Below are 22,372 nucleotides of genomic sequence, written 5' to 3' on the forward strand. Positions count from 1 at the left end.
ATGGTAATTATTACTTTTATTAATTTAGAGCATTTGAAGTATAAAAATAAAGGCTTTTTGACATACTGTATATACATACACAGCCTTCAGTTGTACATCCTTTTCAATGTGTTTTTAAATTTATATTTCAGCCCAATATTTAATAAGAGGGTCATTAGAAGTGGGGAAAAAAAAAACAAGAGGAATAAGACTGTGTCTGTTGTACAACTGCATTCTATCCTTGCAGGTGATACCCTTGCAACCTATGAGAGAGAACACTGCCTGCTTGGAGGCCATGAGATTGAACCTTTAACCTCTCCATGTGGATGGGACAGAAAAGGATCTCTGAAGAGTGCATTTGCCAGTTTAAAGATAACAATTTTACTCCCTAAGAAACAGAGGAAATATGTCAACATTAACCAATAATGATAATGTTCAAATACCAGACAATCTCAATCCCATATCCCATCCCAATTTCCTTCTCTTATTTTTAAAAGTAGCTTTAAATCATAATGTGCTTTGAATAGCAAACTGTATTTGGGCTTTGTCTTTATCTTTTAAAATTTATTCCATGTGAATTCACCTTTGCTAGGAAAAGACCTAGGGGAGAAAAGAAAAAAAAAGAAAACTTTGATACTATTAATATTAGATTTTTTTAAAAAATACAAGAACCAGAAAATTATAAATAGCATACTAACAAGAGATTTCTTAATTTAGATAAAGAAAATAACATTTAGTTGTGTTTCCATACAAATGTTTGATATTTTTTTTAAAGACTCCTAATACCACCTAAAAACATCTGATAAAGAATAATTATGTACCTTATGTCAGTTTTTCGCATGGCAAGAGAGTCCCTTTACAGTATGCTTTTAAAGTCTCCACCAAAATATTGGACTGGTGTTTTGTTCCATTTGGTTTATAGTCTATTTTCTCATCAGACTGGGAACTCCAGATGTCATTAGGAGTCTCACAAGATCAAAGGAAGACTGTGGCCCTGAGAGTTCATCTACTCCTTCTGCTTGTTCTTCTCCTGAACTTAAAATCCTCCGTAGCACTGAATTTAGGTTAAGAAATAAATGCAGTTCAGAGTTCTCCATGAGATATCTGCTACTTGAAAAAAGCAATTCCTTGAATATAATGCATGTCAGAAATCTGCTTACTGTTTATATCCTAGTGATTTGGAAACCTAGCTACTCTAGCCATCTGAGTTTTAAATGAGGCCACAAGCCCGATGTGACAGAAACAGATTGCCGTGTGGGCTGTGCACAGCACAGATAGAAAGAAATCAAAATCCCCTAATGAATGCATCTTTCACATCCATATCTAGTGATGTGCCCTGTTAGCTATTGCACAGAATTAATACCGAAAAACCCGCAATATATTAATTTTCCAATAGACAAATTTTACCAATGTTTTAAAAACGTATTCTCAAGCCTGTATTGCCAAGCAAGAAGAATTTTCTAAACAGGAGAGATTAAAACTGTAGAATTTTGCTCAAGAAAATCAATTGTTTTCAAATACAGCACATAATCACATGCTCACACACACACACATATACGCCTCTGCTCTATTATTAACATTAAAGCAAAAAACAAATTGCTTTCAAAAGATCCGTTGCTTAAACTGTGTCCTGTACCTCCAGAAATGAAAAAGGGAATTTTTAAAAATTAAATAGCATTTGTATTTCTAATACCACCACCAGTTGACCTAGACATGAAACATGCTTCTGTACAACAATGTAAACTTCACAGCGAGCCATTTTTACATTCATTAGAGCAGAATTTTCCATTTTCTTTAAATTACAACGTAATTTTGGGCTGAGATTGCTGAACACACAGGTAAGCCAACAATAACAGTACAATTTAGTTTCACAGTGGTTTTCTTAACATAAAGTTCATTTTAAGTGTCTTTGCAAAGCCTTTCACATTAAACTTAAGTTTCTAAGTGACTTCCTTTAGAGCCTTCTTGTTCAGTAATTTTCCACCCTCTTGTCTTTCTATGCTTGGCATGTGTGTTGTTTGATTGGGATACAAAATGGGAGACTGGCTTGTTTTATCTGCTTTGAGTCCTCTGCTGTAGAAAGAAAATGTCCTTCATGCGATGTTGAAGCCTTCACTGCATACACAAAATCTGGGGCAAGTCCAGGTCCAGGGGCCTGAGCAGCCCACCACCAAACAGAGACAAAGACGTTGCCAGAAAGTCACCTTTGCAAAAAGAAAGGAAAAAAATAGACAGGGGCGGGGGGGGGGGGGGGATATCCCATGGAATGAAAACGCAAATGCACCATCCAGAGTCCATATTTACAAACTAATAGAAAATATAAACATTATTGTATTTGGAACCAATCAAAACACCAGGAGGAGCTAAATTCAGATATTGCTTCAGTTATACATGTATTTTCCAACAAAATAGGTCACCTGTTAAAAATAAACAAAGGATCACTCAAAAAATGAGTTATTGATTGGTTTCCTAGTAATGGATTACAGCTTATTTTGTTAAGCTTTTTGATTAGAGGGTGTAGCATAACTTTTTTTCTATACATATTTTATTGATTTTGCAGAATCTCAACAATTGCACGTTTCAGAAGTTCAGGTTGATTTAGAATAAATATACACGTGTGGTTTTACCAAAGACTCGTTTTAAAAGTTCCTTAAGCCCTTTGAGGGGTGCAGGTTTCTTCACTACGTTAGAACAGTGTGTGGGCAATACAAATGTCTCATTCAATCCTTAACATTGCTTTTGTTTTCAAATCCTAAAGTCGTGTCAGGTTTTCTGTGAGAGAGAAGTTATGGCAAGAAATATTTAAGTGTCATCAGCACAAAGGATGTGAGTCCGTAAAGCCAGCTCTTGAGGCAGGAGGGTTGGAGGGCAGAGGGGTGGGATCCGAGACCAGGGAAGAGGGGGAGGGTGAGCGGAGAAGGGGGGACTCGGGTGCAGCTGCAGCAGACGGAATTTCCCATCAGAGTGCGGAAGCCGTGACAGAGTGGCTACCTTCTCGGGCTGCCTGCATTCCCTTGAACGCCAGCGACGCGGGAATGTCACAGTTGTGGGGGGAGAGTGGGGTGCCACTGGCATGTTGCCACCCATGTCCAGCAACATAACCAGAAGGAGCAGCACTGTAGGTCATGTAAGGCGACACTTGGGCCGGGGTGGGATAAGGAGCCATGCTGGATGCTGACACAAAACTGCTTACAGCTGGGAGACCATTTGGTGCCTAAGAGGAGTAGGAAAAGAGAAGAGGTGAGAATAATCACGTTATAGTGGTTGACATTTCACGAGTTCTTAGAAAGAGGCAGAATGTGAGTTCTGAGGAGGAACTAACAATATTCTGACTCTGCTTTCCAATTTTTAAAAAATAATTTGTCTATATTCTAAACGCATTCACAGTCTTGCTACTTAAAACATATTCGTTCCACAGAGGTTTTTTTAGGAGGCTACAAACAAAATTCAGTGTTTGCATTGCTGTTTGGCCTATGGAAGGAAATGTAAAGTGAGGAAAGAATTAATGGTGACTAAATACTCTTAGAATCCATTTAGCTATCTTTCTGCCTTTGTTAACCTTGCCACACTTCAGTTTTGTTTGGCTCTTTTGTTGAGAAGGGCCTGGTTGGTGTAGCTTTCATTTCCAGTAAAGAAGGGCACAGAGTGTGGGCTGTCACTTTAGAAACTCAAAATGAGCATGACCTTTGTCAAATAAAACATGATGTCTATTTTTAGACATCTTAGACATCATGTTGAAAATGCCTGTTGGACAAAGGACATGCAAAATCAGGGAGTTTGTCTGGTAAGTTTTTTTTTTTTTAATGAAAATGGGGGTGTTTTCTCCAGAGCTATTTTGTCAAAGAGGAAACTGTCTATCAGAATACTAAGGAATTGCATATGCATGGTTTTGAGGTTAGAAAACTTGCTTGCAAAGTTTTAGGGCCCTGTGATGTAAATTTTTAGGAGCCACATGGATAAATCTCTTTAAATGAATTTAAATGTAATATCTTAGTTTGCAAATAAGATGCAGCAACTCTGGCAGGCAAATCTGCCTAGAAGCCAGTGCTCTCTCGCATTCCAATAAATTATAGTTGGTATTGTTACTATTAACAACACCAAAACACCCTGATTTCTAATCCTGATTCTGTTGTGAATACTCAGCGCCTTTCTTCAAATAACTTAATTTTCTCTTCCTCAATTTCTTGTTTAGAAATAAAAGACATTCCTGTTTCCTAGTAGTGATATGAATAAATAAACATATCACATATACTTCCTAATGGAAGTATAATGTAAACAATAGAAATACTATTAGTAAAACAGATTTAATGCTTAGAGGTAAGAAAAGCAGACATATGTTAGATACTTTTTCCAATTCAGTTGCAACGAAGAAATTGTTTTCTAGTTTAATTCATTTGGTTATTATTTTCCTTTGCATGTCTATGAGAATGCAGGGGGTGGGGGGGTCTCAAAAATTATTTTCTCAATTGGTAATGTATGGAGTTAGAATATATATATGTATGTGATTTAACACTGCTTGTGGATTTCCAACAAAACAAAAATAAAAGTAGTGTTAACTTTGTGTAGTTGGTCTACAAGAACACACACCTCATTTTCTTTGAGTGCTTGTTCTTTAAAAAATAGGGAAGGGGAAAGGAAACAGGTTTCTTAAACCTGTCCCAGATCCAAGAAATTTCCGTCATATTTTGTCGAATAATAAACTGAATTATCATATTGATAAAATTGTAGCTCATTATAACCTATTGAGTTTATAATAATTACAAGGTAATATATAATCAGTACAATGTTCAATTGAAATTAAAATGTTACAAAGGGTGATGCTGTATTTTTTAACAAAGAAGCCATTGCACATCACTGTTGAATATAAATGAAATCTTATCTTCTTTTTATACAAAAGAATATAGATTAAGGAGTTTAACCATTTACCATAGGGCGATCAGTAAGTCTACATCCATGTGTTAAAAGAAGTTATCCCCTGTCTGAAGGATGCCCTGTGGCAAAGCATGCTGCTTCTCTCGGACGGTTAAAAGACATATACAGTTTAATCTCAAACTAGAGCATCTTTTCTGGTAAAAGATTCTTTCCTCTTTTAAAACCTGATCCTCATTCTTATATCCTCATTCTCTTTCTTTTTCTTCCCTTCCTTCCTAACTTCCTTTTTCAGCCGAATCCACAGAATATGGAAGTTCCCAGGCCAGGGATTGAATCCGAGCTCAGCTGCAGCTGCAGCAATGCCACGGCCCTGGGCTTTCCACAGGAACTGAACCACTTCAGTTGGATTATTAACCCACTGAGCCACAATCGAACTCCAACTCAATCTGTTTCTTAACTTCTATTAAAAAAAAAAAATTATTTCCCTCCTTTCTTATAGCTCATTAGAAAATGGCTTAGGAGTTCCTGTTGTGGCTCAGTGGTAATGAACCCAACTAGTATCTATGAGGACAAGAGTTTGATCCCTGGCCTCACTCATTGGGTTAAGGATCCTGTGTTGCAGCAAGCTGTGGTGTAGGTTGCAGACGCTGCTCGGATCCTGCATTGCTGTGGCTGTGGTATGTGCCAGCAGCTGCAGCTCTGACTGGACCACTAGCCTGGGAACGTCCATATGCTGTGGGTGTGGCCCTAAAAAGACAAAGAAAGAAAGAAAATGGCTCAAAAGATACACACTTTAAAACTCTCAGCAGAGGTGTGTGAAGATAGAGAATTGTCAAATTGCAGAAGAAATTTAACATTGCATAGAGATTATATTTTTGATCATTTTTATGTAGGATTTTCCCAATAACCTAAGAGAAATTAATTTGGAAAGGAATCATTCCAATTCAGTGTTCACATCCATATTTGGCCTCTTCCATTCTAGCATTAATTTTTTTATATATTTATGCTATTGTGCACCAAGAATCATAAAATAAGAATGTAAAGCCAAAAATTCCTTTAAATTTAATGAAAACTTTTGCTCACCATTTTACAAGCGCATAGACGATTTAATGTTATACAGAAACAATGTTCTAGTTAGCAAAAAAAAAAAATGTACTGGTGAGTTTTGTTTTTTATCACAGCTCATTTTTTCCTACCCATCCTTTTTTCTTTATATTTTTTCTATCATTTAAAATTAACAGTTCTCTCTTCAAATACTGGCTTTATTGCCTTCCATTTCCTCCCCTACACCCATGCCTTTAGAACCATTGCTCCGTGATTTGACCCCTTTGCTTGGGGCTCTTCAGCTGTTCTGATGTAATATCTACAATGCCTTACATGGATCCACTTCTTTTTACCCAGAGATGTTCCCCTGAGAAGCTATTGGGCTCTCATTTTAGATAGTGCGCCTAAGGATTTGGGGGAATGCAAAACATGGGATTTAGGACCGTGTTACCTTAAGGTGCCTTCCCTACTCCATAACTACCTTTGCTTGTCAAATGTGAAAAACACTAATAGTTCTTCCCCGGTTGTCAATCTTCTCATACTTAAGACATCAAACTTGTTTTTATGTTATTAGTCTTATTAATATTAAATATTTCAAAGTTATCTAAAATCTGCAATATATTTAGAGTCATTTCAGTGATTCAGACCCCTCTGTATTGCAGAGGGAGGGTGCAGAAAGGAAGATTGGGAAGGGAAACTCAGAAAGATTTGGCCTCCTCATCTTGTAGAAAAAGGCAAAGCGAGGCTAAAGTGTTTGCTAAAAAAAAAAGAAAAAAAGAAAGATCTTTAAACAGTATATAAATAGCTCTTAGTTTTCCCCTAGGTTAAATTATGACCTAGATTTGGGGTGGAAATTTTTGTCTTAATTTCCCTTTTTACCTTTAAGGTTCATATTTAGAAATTTAGAAAAAATGACATAGGCAAGATGAGGGAATTAACATTCTTTAACATGTACCTGCCACCTTCACCATTCATTCACTCTAGTGATTCAGTAAACACATCAATTTTCTCACTATTAATTTTGAAACATTACATTACTAAAAGATATAAATCTCTACCAGGTAAAGTAATTGTTATTTATGAAGCAATCACTGAAAAAGTAAGATTTTCCACCGCAAAGGAAAACAACTACAGGTAGCATTGATGTTTGTTTATTCTTTCCAGTAAAAGAGTACATGACTTAAACTTCCCAAATCTGTTTAATGTTTTCAGTGAAGGGCATGTAATTAATCTGAAAAGCTAGTTAGGCTGAGTAGAGACTACCAAATGTACACCATAAATATAGTGAGAGCAAACATGCTAAATTACTCTATTTAATTGGATTGTAAATATGATTTATAAATCAACCTACATATGGAATCCCCAGGGAAGAGTAAACAAATTTTCCAAATGAAACTCCAGCAATGGGCATGTAATGGAAATCTCATTTTTGAAAATGACTTTACCTAAAGATTCCATAAATAAAACCTCAATCCATCAACCCCTTTTTCATGTGGATCTTCCATGAAAGCCATGAGAATTATCTCCTCTAAAGAACTGTCCAAGGGTCCTCCCTAAAGCAAACTATCTTCTACCTGGTTTTGAAAATGAGATTTACTAATACAAAGTAAAATATACCAAATTGCCTACTCTGAAAAAAAAGTCGCTTGCTTTGTTGAATGTTTTTAGAAAATGAGAGATTTTTATCCCACTGAGTTAAACAAAAGAGTCCAGGAAAAATACATAAGATGCAATGTAGTCTAGTTAAGGGTTATCACAAGAGTGAATAAAAGTATGAGTGTTCATTCCATTTGTTCTAGAATGTTAGAAACATTGATTGGCCAGCTTTAAAAAATATTTTAATGAATATGTTGAGAAGCTGTATTGGCAGAGAGCTAGAGTATAAACAGTTTGAGGACAGGGACTTGCCTTTAATCATCTCATAGCCCCGCAAAATAGGACACATCACAGGCATTTCATAATCATTTCTATACTTAAGTTAGTGCAACCTTTTGCAAGCAAAAGATGTGATACTCTTGCTTTAAAAAAAAAAAAAAGGAAACAAAAACTGGGCACCTTTTATCACAGAACAACCGTGACACTTTAAGTAAGCAAAATGAGTGAAGCTGTTGAAAAAGTAAATAAAAGTTATAACCTAGCTATTTCATTATTTGATTTATGGGTCATTCCATTTATCTCCCCCCAAGCCCCAAAGAAAATGGAAATTCATTAGTATCCAAACACTTGTGACCACGAAAAAAACTGGTATGGCGAGGTTACAGGCTAGTCTTCAAATCCTGGGAATTGAAGAATATTCTCTCTTGAAGTAAATGCAAATAGCAGTGTTAAGTCTTCTATCCAGTTTTTCATCCATTCATCAGTTCTACTTGATTCTCTCCTTATGATAAAATGAGTTTACTTTGGTTTTATAATAAAGTGGGTTCAGCCACAAAGAGATGTGCTTCACCTAGAATTTCAGTCTCAATATCATAAGCAAGAAAAAGCTTCAGATCCAAAAATAAACAAGATTCTCTTTCTTTTTTGGTGAAATCATTTATCTGACTGTTGTTCTTACCTTTCTTAATTCACTATGCAATGAGCTAGTAAAACAAACCTGAAAAGCTGAAATGACGGTTATAAATATAGATTCAATATTCATCCAAAAGGATCTTATGTTTAGCTATCACACTGCAGATCTAAATGTCTCTAGGTAATGGAAAGCTTCTATTTAAAATGTTTTTATAAATTTTGTCTCCAAAATGTTAATGAAAACTGAGGTGGCCTTGAAAAAAATTTAAATCACTCTTTTTTGGCATTTTATATGACACATTTTACTGATACATAATCATTAATTGTTTTAAAACACTAATGGTTAAAAGCTAACCAGGTCAAAGAATATTTTTCATAATAACAGGAGTTTCAAAGACTATTGGCATTTGCCAAAAATTACGTTCTCCACAAAACTATAAATTATTTAACACAAAATTCACTTTATTTGATATGAAGAAAAACATAGGGCAACTTTATATTTTCACAATAATAGTAGGTCTTCAAGGACAGCCAGTTTGTTAAATAATGCACCAGAAAGTTATATTCGGGATGCTGAAATACTACATTTTAAATACATTGTACAAATGAATGTTTCATAAGAATTCAGATTAATTTACATCTTCCCAAAGTAAACTTTTTCATATCTTGTTTGACTCTGAATTTTTTCTTAAGTTCAAGTATTTATAAACTATCCATTATCCATTCCTGATATCTCAATTTATAGCTAACTTTATATTAAATTTGCTGAGTTAATATTACACCACCCTAAAATGAAGACACTCAAAGTTTATAAATCTGCCATTCAGATTACTTTAGAGTACCAGAGATGCAATTTTTTTTCTGAAATAGCATGCCCAATTATAGGAAAAAAATTTAAGAACTCTACAACTATTGATAAACTGTTTAAACAGATGAGGCATTAATTTACTCAGTACCATGTAAAAGAGTAGATATATTCCAACCTCATGTTTCTCTCTCTCTGCCTCTCTTTCTTTGTCTCGATATCTCTGTTTCGATCTCTCTCCATATATATACATGTATATGTATGTGTATATATAGAGAGATTAATATGAATATGTGTATATATAGAAATTAATATAAATATGTGTATATAGAGAGATATATAAATATATATTTACAAATATATACATCTGCCATGCAGTTCCATTCAAAAAAGGTTTTATACTTTCAACAGAAAAGAACCAGCCATTAGGAACAAGAGAACAGCTTTGTTGATATTCAGGGTTAGATGAGATTAAAGAATTCTAGCCCAATATTAATGTGGGTTTTAAAAAAAAAAACCTAAATAAATAAATATTCTTTTTCTTCCATCCTCAGAGGTAGACAATAAGGACTTCTGAATGGCACTATAACGTATCAGTTACAGTGTAATATTAATGTGTAAGGTAAGTTTGAATATTCTAAGCTAATGTTTTAAAAACAAGATAGATGTGTGTATAAGGTTATTATTACTAGCAATTGGGAATCTTTCTTTGCAGTTTAAGCTGACAATAGAAACTCTAGGTTATGATAATCAATAGAACCTATGATCAGTTGTCAATTTATATACTTTGGTAAAATTTACAGGTGTCTTTTGAGAAAGGATTGTGTCTAAGTCCTATGATCCTGAACCCTCAATTTCCTCCTTCATGTAATAAAATGAAACTGAGACCATATTATAATAGTGCACGAATCAGTAACAACTATAAATGCCCTAAAAGTATTATATGCAAAATTTTTGAGATTTTTTTTTTTGCAAAGACTTTCAATTTTTGTTCATAATACAAATAGAGAAAAGTCTTACCCAAGGCTAAACTTGGGTTGTAACACTGATAACACTTTGAAAAATGACTTTTAAAAAATAAAGCTACCAAGCTGCCCTTTGAATACTGGTAAGAGAAGTGTGTGTGTGACACACACACAACATGCCTTACATTTGCATGTCTATGAGCCAGCTTTAATGTATAATTTTACCCTCAAGGTAATTAATGTCTAAATTCCAATACTGCTCACAAGATAACATACTCTAAGTGTCTACTTAGCACATCTTCAGCATTAAGCACTATTTTGATAATTATAATAGAGTAGCTACTGATTTAATTATGCTTTAAAATGTTCAAGTTTTGATAATTTACATCATTAGTATTACCGTACTACATGGCAATGCAGAAGATTAGCATATTTCCAAGAACTTTCCAAATGAAAGTTTGATATGAATGTCTTCTCTGCTGAAAAAACTTTTAACTTGTTCTCTTAAACATTTAGAACAATAAGCTGTTCACTTATTTATGTTACTCATAAATCTGACAATTTAGTGATTTGATATTCACTGTATAAAATGTCATGTTATTTTTAATAAAATATTCAGAATATAGAGAGCAGATTACTTGACACACTGTTCTATTTTTATTTTAAATTGACTAGTTTCATTTTGAAATACATATATAAATTAACCATTTCTAAACAAGATTAAATACGAGGTCTGTAATTCAAGGGAGTAAAAATAAAAGTAATCATAAAGATTTTTGGATTATAATACTGCTTTATATATAAACCATGTTCATCAACTGTATGTGGAAATTAAAGGCTTTTTTTCAACTTCATACTTTACAATGTTATTCCAGGAAATTATGATCTAGTAAACATAACCCATCACCTATTAAATGCTTGCTACTCTGTATACTAGGTGCTTTATAGACACTCTATGGTTTGTAACAAAATACCTTGACATTTTTTGACTATGGGCTCTCTGAACAAAGTTGCTTGTTTTTAGAAGTCAATCGCTAACCCTCATTTGTATCCACAGGTAATATTTAATGAAAGCTTACTGTGTGCCACATGGTTGCATTACCTCATTGAAACTCAACATCTCTTGAAGTTGGGCCTATTATTTCTGTTTCATAGACGAAAAAACAGAGACTCTAAAAGGTTAAATAACTTGCTTCCGTGGCAATGTACACGTCTCTTCTTTATGAATTACCTGCTTTTTTTTGTAGCAGATAATGACAAACTTTCCTATAATTTCTCTCTGGCATTCTTTACTGTAGAAAGGGATTCCGGAGAGGGATTTTCCTTGTTGCTATTTTCTGTGATGTTTGTCATAGGAGAGCTACTAATATGTATCGGATTCTGTTTTAACAAAATAAGGGAAGGAAAATGAAGTGGAAATGGGGTTTGTTAGAGAAAATAACGACTGAGGCTTTTTTTTCCCAAGTGACCCAAAGTTACGAGTTCCATTTCACTTAAAAAGCTGATTTTTACAGATAAGAAAACATTAAATGTTTTAAGATTTCAAAATAAAACGAAAACCGGGTCTTTTGAGGCTTAGATCTGGAGTTTGGTATGAATAATTTTGCAAACCTACGCAGGTCTGCTCAGAGAAACCTGCTCTAAGGTCTGGGTTACTTGTTGTGAGGGTTTTTGAGAATTTAGAACTCCAAACTCCAGCCTGGTGATGAATTTAGACTCAAAATTCTTGGGCTTTTGTTGTTGTGGTTGCTTAGTTATTCTCAAGGGGGAAAAAAAAGAACACGGGTGTTTTAATTTTTCTTTTAGAGAGTCGGGGGAGGGACAGAGGGAAAGAAAAATTAAATGGTCCACAGCCGGTCCGTATAATTTGAGGTTTTCTCACTAACCTCCCTGGGGAGACTGCGCCCTGACCTTTCACCGGGAAGCGGCAACTTTACCAGGTCTCTCCGCCTGCTCGCTCCTCACTGTCGCGGGACAAGCCACGCGCGCCTCTTGTCGCGGAGCCGCGGCGCCGACCGTCCGCACGGGAGGAGCCGCAGGGCCGCGCCCTCGGGCGTGCGGGCCGCTCGCGCCGCGCGCAGCTGGGGAGCCCATCGCCGCTTGCCCGCCCCTCGGAGCCGCCTTCCCGGGTAAGTGCGGGGCCCGACGCGAGCCGCCGAATGGGCTTCAGGCGCGGCCTCCCCGAGCCTCCGGAGCCAAATAGGCCCGAACGCATTTCCAGGGCAGCGCTTCGGGCAACCGCCGCTCCGGGGCCCGGCCGGGGGTCGAGGCCTCAGCCCCGTCACCTCGGCTTCAGGCTCGTGGCCTCCAGGGGTAGTCGGCCTGGAGCCCGGGGCCTGCGTCGCCCAGACCCCCGCGGCCCACCCGGCGGGGCCCTCGCCTGCTCACCTGAGCGTACTTGGCTTCTTGCTCCAAGGCCCCCTTCTCCAGCCCGTTCACCGCGTGCGGGGCGGCGGCCGGGAAGTTGCTGCGGCCCAGGCTGCTCCACTCCTCCACCTTGGGGCTGTGGTACGGGGAGCTGTCGCTCACGCCTGGGGAGGAGGAGAGGGCATCAGGTCCGAGGGCCAACCGCGCGCCCCCTCCTGAGACCCGCTCCGGAACCCCCACCCGCGAGCGCGAGGCTTGCGACCTCGGTCGGCCCCCTGCCCTCGGCCTCCCGGGGGCGCGGGCCGGGTCTCTCCCGCTGGCAGCCCAGGGCCGGCGAAGGTGACCCGCCTCGGAGTAGGCCTCTCCCAGCTCTCGCCCCCAGGCCGCAGGAAGATACTTTTTTTTCTTTTTCGGGCCGGCCTTTGGTTTCTTCTTCCCATCCTCTCTCCCCGGGGAAAACGAATGGAAGGAACCCGAGAGTTTCCCCCAACTTTTCCCAAATCGGGGAAAGAACCCGTGAAACTGGATGCGCCATTCTCCCCAGTCCTAACCCAGGGTCCCAATCCTAACCCAGGATCCACTGGGGGTTGACAAAAATCTCAAATTGGTGCGTGCGGACTGAAAAGGGAGAGAAGGTCGCTCTAGCCTAACTGAGCCCGTGCTGGCTCTCAGAGGCATCCAGAAGAGTGCTCACTGTGCCTCGGGGATCTAGTACTTTTGTCAACAGACGAACAAAAGACCTGCAAAGTCCTTTGCAAACAAATAACTAAAGGATGCCCACATGCAAAACATAGGTGTGTAGGTTTCTGCCTCCTGTGTGCGTCTACCGTGTGTGACTACCCTTGATGCTCCATCTCTGCACATTAAATACTTGAGGTTATGTGCATATGACTCGAAAAATAAATACTACAATTACCACTGTAAATGCCACCAGTGTTAGTGATGAGGTTATATAGTTTTTCTTTTTCAATGCAATAAAAGGGTAAGAAAATGATAGTAGAATTACGTATTTTGGAAAAGAAGTAAAGCCATCAGCTCTCCTTTATGTTCTTAGCAGAGATGCAAAGACAATTATATTGTGTAAACTGATTACCTAAAAGTATGCATACTGAATCATTGGCATCTTTAAGTGAGCAAGTACATTTTAAAAGAGAGGATATTTGAAGACTATGAGCAGTTTGTCTTTGGAACCTGTGGGTGAGAACCGAAGTTTGACAAAGCTAGTACAACTTGATTTTAAATACTTCCATCTAACACAGTGCTTCAAAGGGGCAGTCATTTTGTAGAAATGATCATTTATGGAAAGAATCATCTTATATTCACAATTTTTGTCAGAAAACAGGTTGTTTAAAGCTGGCATCTAGAATCAACAACATGTAGAATGAAGAGTTGCTCCTCTCCATGATCTAATACCTTTTCAGCTGACATTTGGTCTGATTGTAGGATCCCTAGGGAGGAAAAGTTTTCTTTTCAAGTCTGTCAGTCTTTTTTCACTCTGCCTCCCCCTCTCCAAAGAATTAGATTGTGTTCCAGTTTGCACCAGGAAACTGTGCCTTGGCCCAGAATTGCCAATCTCTCCTTGCCTTCCCAGACAAAAGGCAATTGGTGGGCACAAGCCTGAAGTTATCTTAAGAAATTGAGATCCCCCTGCGTGCCCCCATTTCTGCTGATCTCACACTTTCCCATGAACAGGGGCTTCCTCTAAATGTCAGTGAGGTCAGTTTATCCTATAAATCAAGGGCAAACTCGCCAACTAAAGCTCAACCAGCTCCAAATAAGACAAAACTGAGCTCTTATAAGGATCTTGTAAATTCAGTCAAAAAAAAAAGAAGATGACAAATAAGGATTATGCTTTAATTATCTTAAAAGATAATTGTGCCAATGTGGTGGCAACCGAGAAAGACAGAAAATGATTAAAGAAACTATTTCCCCTTTTTCTATTTAATTGTTCCTCTGCTCATTTTAAGCTTTTGGCAGAGAAATTAAGGAGGTAGGCTCTTTATCTCCGCATTATTTAATTTCTGCATCTAGGGCAATTTGACTTTATTTTCTCCCTACAAAGAAATAAGTTAACGCTGTTTTTTGTTTTGTTCTGTTCTGTTTTAACAGTGCAGTAAAAGAAAACAAACTCAGGTCTCCTGCGGAAGCTCCGACTGAACAGAAGGACTCAGGGAATGGTTCTTAGCCGGCAGAAAAGACACTCATGACACTGCAAGGTCAAGGGTGAGAAAGGAAAGGAACAGTGGGGTGTCACTGCTGAAAACGTTCAGAGACTAGATGTCCACTCATGTTTCTGGGGCCTGGGGGACTCTAAAGGGAAGCAGCAGGTATGGGTAAAACGGGAAAGGAGAATTGAGGACAGCATGGAATCACTGTGCATTTTCCCTCCATCACAGCGATGGTTAGTGCCACTCTCTAATAGAAATATATATGTATATATATATATATATTAAGGTAAAATGTGTCGGGTGAGGGGAGGAGGGGAGAGAGAAATAAAGCAGAAAATTAGTCCCAGAATGAGCGATGCAGTAACCTTAAGTTACTAGTAGTAACTTTGGGACCTCCGTTTCCGAGGAAAATGAAGTGAAGCATAAGAATGAAACCAATTAGGTGACATTTGAACTTCCTGCCTGAGCAAATTTGGTCTGATTACCAGAATCCAAGAAGAATACTGCAATTTCCACAGGGTGCCCGACTTCTCCTCGAAGCCCATCAGATCCCCAAACAAGCTGCCCAAAGCAGTGTCTGCAGCCGGCAGCCCCACGACGGCTCGGGCCTCCCGGGCTGCGCCCCAAGTCCAGCGGTCTCGCTCTCCAAGCGAGAGAGCGCCGGTCTGAGGCTACCGCAGCGAGAGAGGCGGGGGAGGGTGGAAAATGCGAACCATGTGTTAGGGATGGAGGGATGTTATGGGTCTGGTAGTTTGAGATGAGGCAGGAGACTGTGTGTGGCAAGGAAACGAAGGGCATGAATTTCACATTAATGAGATCAGGTCACCCTCTCAGAAGACTCCTTACATTTCCAAAGGAAAAAGCCTCAGGTGGTGAGATAGACGTGGCCCCAAATATAAAGACCCTAGAGAGGGTGAGGAGGGAGGCTCAGCACATCCACACATCAAGCCCCTGAGCCTTACCTTGGTCGGTGATGGAGCGAATACCTAGGATGTCGGTGACGGAGTGGGAGGAGGGCCAGGTGCGCGGCATGGCCACTGACCCTGGGATGGCGGGCACCCCGGGCGGAGTGGGCACCTTAGCGGCCGCTGAAATGGGGCTGGGGTACGAATAGATGTGGTTATAGGGCAGCGCCGGCTGCGGTGCCGGCTGGTGCTGTTTGTATGAGTCGTAATGGCCCTGTTGGGCCAAGTTGCCGATCTTGTTGCGCAGGATGCGGCTGATGGAGCTCACCGAGGGCACATTGTACTTGTCACACACTCCATCCGCCAGCAGGCGGTCCCGTATTTCCCAGGCGAAGATGCCGGGATCCCTCTGCTTGTAGGTCCGGATGTGCTTCACCACGGTGGGGGTGGTGACCCGAGGCTTGCTACCCCCGATGGCTCCTGGCAAGATTGAGCCTGTCTCATTGTAGCGCGCCAGGATCTTGCTGACGCAGCCGTGCGAGACCCGTAGCTGGCGGCTGATGTCACATGGTCTGATGCCCAGTTGGGCCAGTTCCACTATGCGAAGCCGGATGGCGTTGGGCAGCGGCCTCCCGTTCACGAATACTCCTCCGAGCTGGTTCACCTCCCCAAAGGCTGGCTCTGCAAAACGAACACAGGCGCGTGGGGACGCGCACCCGCTGTTTGGGACAGCTGCTTGCTGCTTGGGCTCCGCGCGCGTCTGGGGGCAAGGCGGATACACCGCCTAGGACTAAGGACCCGGGCTTTCCCCGAACCATAGGATCTCCGAGCCTTGAGGAACGGCCTCAAATTCCCGTGGTCCAGGTAAACCCTCCTCCCTCATTCTGGTGGTGCCTGCGGCGGCTATAAACGAATAAAATGGTGAGACAAGAGCCTCTCCGAGTGTTCAAAAGTCTCCGAAGCAGGCGGGAAATAGGTCTTGACGCCTGTAATAGGCTCCTTCTCGCCTACTCAGCTTTAAAGTCCTGGGGCCGCTCGCCCTTGATCCCCAGCGCCCCGCCTTGGGACCTGCGCAATTAGACAAGATCTAGTCTTTTTTTCTGGTTGGGTTTTTTTGTTTGGTTGTTTTCTGCGTGTCTGCCTGTGTGTAAAACAAAATTTGGTCCGCCACTGGCGCTGCGGGGGTTGCTGATGCCTTGGCTCCCTCCTCTTGAAATCAGAAAATGGCATCAAAAGCAGCACCCCAGTAGCCATCGTTCAGACGGAACTGCTGTGCGCCGCTGACCCTTAGAGTGTTCCTACAACTTGTAGGAACATGAACAAAGTCAATAAGGAGAATGTAAGCGCTCTGTGCTGCGTGCCCTCCCTCCCTCCCTCGCCCGCTTGCTCCCTCCCTCCCTTCCAGGCTCTGTCAAGCGTCCCCCGCCACCACTCACCCATTGCTCCGAGCAGTACACCAACGGGGCCCAAGCTCCACACTCCCAGAAAGAAACTTTTCTCGTGGCCTCAGTGGCCCGGCCTGTCGCTGCCTCCGCTTCTCCCCGGGAGGAGGCGGCGAGAGTGCAAAAGGAAGGAGTAAAAGGAAGTCTGTGCTCCGCTGAAAGAGGCTTGAGTTCTGCATTTCAATCTAAGCAGCAACGTGGGCTGGGCTGAACGGGCCGGGCGGCTCCGTCTATCACTCACTAGGGACACGCCCCCCAAAGAGGCGGGCCCGAGAGGAAGCTGCGTGGTGATTGGTGTAGTCTGCTGAACGACAGCACAGTCTGGGAAAGTCCTTCCGCTGTCTCTTTCAATCGTGCTCTGCACCTGGGTGACTAAATGCAACGAAAAAGGGTGTTTGACACCTTCCCAGGGGCAGCGCAAACAGACAGCAAAATCAAGCTGTTAAATGCTGAATAAGCAAATGAAAGCATTTGGTCTGAATTTGAGAGACTCCAAAGGGGAAGGGACTGAGAAGACTTCTTTGGGTGAAATACAGACATCTCAGAATTTAAGTTAAAACTCTAGATGGAAGGTGAGCGCCACCGTCATTGGTGGTGGTGAGGGTTCTTAGAATAAATAGCCTGCCGTGCAAGCCTCGCTAGGCTGTCAGGAGAAGGTGGCTGTCACCAGCGGACACTACCACACTCCAGCTTACTGGTGGCCAGCGGGTAGGTGTGAGAAGGTAGGCTCGTGGGAGAAAGGAGGAGAAATAAGGAAAGCCAAGCCAGAGATGGAGGCCGTTGTTACCCAGGGTGGGGATGGGGGGAACACTGGACCCTTCCCCACCCGTTGACTCCTCATAGCTGTCTCTAGGGAGTTCATCCAGGAGCTGCAGGGGAGGCGAAGAGGGCGGGTCAAACCATAGCCTAGGTTCCAAGCAGGAATGGCTAAAGCAAGGCACAGCCAATGTCGACCAATTGCAAGTGCACGTGGCACCCTCTGCAGAGGCCATTGCAGTGCTGTGCCCAGCCATGTTGCTGATCCAATGGCCCTTTGCGCCAACATTCCCTGCTTTACCCCAGCAGTAAGCCACTGTAAAGGGCTTTTGTTTAAATATGAAAGACTTGATTCCAGGAAGGTGAGTACCTAACTTGCACATTATTATATTCCATTCTTGTGTCTTCTGACCAGCTGCCAGAGGCCCTGCTGTTCAGCCAACTTCTGAATTTTCACCTTCATTCACCCTAAGTCTAATCTTAAGCAAACAATATTCTTTTGGGTGGTCAGTTATTCACAGTTTGAGTATGGGTTGTAGAGAATGCTAATTAGAATTAAAAGCAAGATGGAAAACATTTTTAATGAAATTGGGAGTTTGTACCGCTTCAGGCTGAGGATACTGCTGCTGCTACTTCACCTTCATAACGTTAGCACCTTCTTATGCACACAGGTTTTGGCCTGATTGTCCTGAAATCCCAAGGTATATGTGGCTCTAGTCTGCACATAGGGAAGCTTACTGGGCCCAGATATGAGGCCAGTAAACGACTAGAGCCCAGGGAAAACTCATGATCAGCTCTGCTTTTTGAAAACAACAGATCCTCACACTTCAGTGGTGGAGGGAGCACTCTAAATTTACATGTATGAAGGATTTGAAAGATAAAGGAATGATGAATTCAAACACCCTTAAGTCTTCACAATCAGATTCTTATGGGAAGGCCCGCAACTAAAAATACTTGAATTTGTCTGCCTTTGTTGTTGTTATTGTTGATTCAGTCATTTAAAATCTTGGTTTGACTTGACAGTGATTTCACCCAGGTCTGACTCCCGATACCTGTTGCGTGGCACCATCCGGAGCTTTATTGGAGGTCCTTTGGGAAACACAGATTTTAAAAGCAGCAGCTCCTTGGGGCTGAGGTGCAACTTAGTTGAGACTGTGATATCCGAGGGGAGCATACGATCTCTCTTTAGGCTTGTGCGAAGAAATGAATGTGCTGGGTATCTTTATCAAGGCTCCCCCTGGCCTCTCCTCCCCCTCACTGATACATCCTGAGTAGTGACCCCTGCATGGACTCGGTGCCCAGCTCTTGGGTGCCCAGTGAATGCTTCCCGGACTCTGAGGACTGCGATGTTACTAAAAGGTTTTTCACTTTCTGACTGGTAAGACCCAGTGCATCACTGTGGGTCTGTGTGCTCTGTGAAGGCTCTAGCAGTTTTACAGTACCAGCCTGAAGTGATCCAGAGACTTCTATTGTTTAGAGCTCTGGCTAGGTGGACCTAACTCCTTCAGCTGCCTCACATTTCTCACACGGGGCAGGAACAGATCCACTGCTGCCTCTCCATTTCCACCTGTGGTCGTTCGTGCGGTCTTAGCTGCGGTGGAGCCTCTGCTCTGTGCCTCTCTGAGCCCAGCAAGCACTCAGTATGCTGGCCGATGCAGATGTTCAGCACTCTCAGCCCAGCTCACTCCCTGTTTAGGGACGCTAAGCATGGGGCGGCAATTTGAAGCGGGGGCTCCGGGATGAAGAGAAGTCAAAGCTTCAGGGGACAGAGGTGCCCAACCCTAGGAGAATGGGCTAAGGCAGAACCCTCCCGGGGATGCACACAGTGCTGTGGCCAGGTAGCCAGGAGCCCAGAGACCAGTGTGCTGGTGACCTGATGAGAACCGAGTGACCTAATGGAGGGAAAGAGGGATTGGTGGGGAGAAAGGAAGGAGGGAGGAAGGAAGGGAGGGAGATTGAAACTGACTAAAACTGTGAGGACCAGTAAACCGCTACCCACAGTGGGCGTAGGGATTCAGAGAAAAAGCAAGGGTCAGTTGAGGTCAGCGCCCCCTGGTTACTGCCCCCTCAGAACCCAGGAGATCACACAGAGATCGGAAGTATTTCCACTAAAGAAATTTAAGACCCAAACCACAACACAACCAGTAAGGCCTGCAGTTGACACAGGCCCAGAAGAAGTCAAAAGCCCTTCTTAGGGTGCTGTCTGGGCCTCCTCTGAGGAGGGACCCATTCCCTGGGTAAATATTTACTCAGTAGGGGACTGGAAGCAGATGGAGCTGGAGGGTGTGAAGGAGTGGGCTAGACCGGGTGGAGAAAAATCCATGCGTTAGCCACTGGCGAGGACAGAAGTGTACCGGAGGGGAGCGGCGCCCGGGGATTCCCGAGGCTGCCAGGCTCAGGCACGCGGCTGGGGAATTTTAGCTCGCAGTGCACCTTTTTGGTCGGACTCCTGCCCTGCCCCGCGGGCCCAGGCCAGATGCTGTAAAGTTTTCATAAATCTGTCAGCGGTCCTGGTGCCACTGGCAGTCACCTGCGGCGCTCCACTCCGGGCACCCGCGGGGTCTGAGGAGAGATGCGGAGGATCTAGCTCCTTGCGAGGCCGCCCTCGTGTGGCCTGGCAGACGGCTCCCGGGGGCTGCCAAGGTCGGATCTGGGCGCAACAGGCTGTACAGAAAGTGGGAAGCCCGCAGCTCTCTAAACCGGACTCGCGCCTTGGACCGCTGCGCTGGGTGTCTGCTTCCCTCGTCCTGCAGGTCAGGGGGAAGTGCTATTGTATGGCCAGAGAGGGGCTTGTGTATGCGCGCGCGAGGGGTCTTGCTGTTCCCAGACGCATTTAGAATGACTAGAGGTGGCCGAGGAGAATATTAAGCAGATTCCTCCAAATTTTGCCACCACCACCACCACCGCCACCTCCACCCCGCGGTCGAAAAAAGACAGGATCGTGAGGCTCCCGACCGCACCAGTCTCGCGCCCTGGCCGCAGACACTTCTGGGAATCTAGAGCAGCCAGAGTCTGAGCTCCAAGACACATTTTCAGAGGACAGTTACTTTTTCCAGTCATCTGAGGGAAAACGCGATAGAGGCAAGCCTTCCGATCCGGTTCTCCCACGGGAGCGCCTCTTCCAGGGTAGGCGAAAGATTGCGCGCGGCGTGGAGAGAATAAGGGGCCGGACTTCATTCCTCTCTAAACTACGCTGCCAAAGTTTCAAACCCGGATCGGCCCAATACTACATTCTGGCTTGGTAGGGTCAGCGACTACCCCTCCACCACTCGTCCTCCCAGCTTCTTCTGCCGCACGCGGCAGCCTGAAGTGTACAGGTGTCTAAGGAGAGGTCCACCATGAGCTGAGGGATGGACCCAACCTATGCGTGGAGCCGCGACTGGGGTCAGAAGCTGCTAGAGAGAAGAAAGAGACAGCCAGAACGGGCCTTCAGCCCCAACCAGGCCAGGGTGGTGGTGGTAATGGAAGGGGTGCGGGGGTGGGGTGGCCAGACACTGACCTTGACAGCCTGGAATTCGCCGAGCTGCGGACTGCGGACACAGCGGGATGCACCAACCCAAGAAGAGACCACTAGGGCCCCCAAGAGGAACCTGGAAAATTCTCCGAAAGTCGCTAATGCCTTCCCACGTCCTCTCTTCCCTTCGGCTGATGGTGCCCACGATTCAAGACCCTTTCCCCAGAGGGCAGCAGCCCACGGGGTCTGGCCAGAGCGCGGAAGTCCCGCTGCTGGCCATGGGATCGGCCCTGGGGCTGCGAGCGCTCCTCACTCTCTTTCTCCTTCCGAGGGCAGGGGAGGGGCTTGTTGCTGCCTGAAACCCGCTTTTAATTCTCCGCCTGCCTGTTTCCGATCACCCGGGGTTGGTTTTTCTGTTTGCACACTCCTTCTGTTACAATAAAAACAATCGACATTTCTTTTCAGTTTCCCCATATTAGCGTCACTCAGTAATTGTTCTCCACCCCCTCCCCCCCGCTTTGAAGGCGAGCAGGATTGCTGGTACCCTCGCATTGGAAGGTTCCCGAGTATATAAGCAAATCTTCCCTAAAGACTTTAAAGTAAAAACAAATAACGGCCCGGGAAATTGCTGTGACCCTAACGTCACTTTCTGAATGCAAATTACACTCATTTTTCAGTTTTCAACAGCGGAATTGCTTTCAGGAGGTCGGCGCGGAACCCCATGTGATATGATTATATTTGTTTATTAAAAATCCACAAATGAAAGAGAATATATTTTTAGGGCAAGGGGCAAAAGTCTTGGCTTCAGAACAAGTGGAATCAAGGATCAATCCTGCTGGGGCCGGGGCAGGGAGGATGGGGCAGTGAGGACCCCTGCAGGGACGCTGGGCTGAGCCTCCATCAGAAGGGAGGGCGGACTTCGACCTGCTTGGTTCGAAACACCCCTGCCTCTGGTCACTCTACAACCTTGAACTGCCCCTGACTCAAGAGAATTGCAGCTGCATGTGGGAAAAGAGGGCTTTGGAGTTCTTAAAGACCCTGCCCTCAGGTTCCCTGTGAGGGCAGTGAGGCTGCATCCTACTGAAGACCCGAATGGCCTAAAGGCTT

At 43.3% G+C, this 22,372-nt stretch overlaps 2 protein-coding genes across 8 annotated transcripts in view; one reads left to right on the top strand and one right to left on the bottom strand.

Moving 5' to 3' along the window:
• The window catches only part of SLC25A21 (solute carrier family 25 member 21), a 518,509-nt gene extending 516,582 nt beyond the window's left edge, over window positions 1–1,927 (top strand). For 5 of the 6 annotated variants that reach the window (XM_021099142.1, XM_021099143.1, XM_021099141.1 and 2 more), the window contains one exon: window positions 227–1,927. In XM_021099142.1, coding sequence (XP_020954801.1) covers window positions 227–405 — 179 coding nt within the window. In that variant the 3' untranslated portion in view covers window positions 406–1,927. The remainder of the gene's footprint in view (window positions 1–226) is intronic. The other variant, XM_021099146.1, reaches the window with a different exon arrangement.
• On the bottom strand, window positions 2–21,619 carry PAX9 (paired box 9). Of its 2 annotated transcripts, none has more exons than XM_005666200.3 (5): window positions 21,311–21,619; window positions 17,050–17,427; window positions 15,671–16,294; window positions 12,562–12,704; window positions 2–3,193 (listed from the first exon to the last, which is right to left on the bottom strand). In XM_005666200.3, exons 2-5 carry the CDS (start codon window positions 17,051–17,053, stop codon window positions 2,939–2,941), a joined length of 1,026 nt encoding a protein of 341 aa, XP_005666257.1. In that variant the 5' UTR covers window positions 17,054–17,427; window positions 21,311–21,619; the 3' UTR covers window positions 2–2,938. The 2 variants fall into 2 exon arrangements, with proteins under 2 accessions (XP_005666257.1, XP_020954799.1); XM_021099140.1 differs by lacking the exon at window positions 2–3,193 and adding an exon at window positions 11,425–11,553 and having other exon boundaries at window positions 21,311–21,441.

This window comes from Sus scrofa, chromosome 7 (assembly GCF_000003025.6).
Source record: "Sus scrofa isolate TJ Tabasco breed Duroc chromosome 7, Sscrofa11.1, whole genome shotgun sequence".
NCBI lineage: Eukaryota > Metazoa > Chordata > Mammalia > Artiodactyla > Suidae > Sus > Sus scrofa.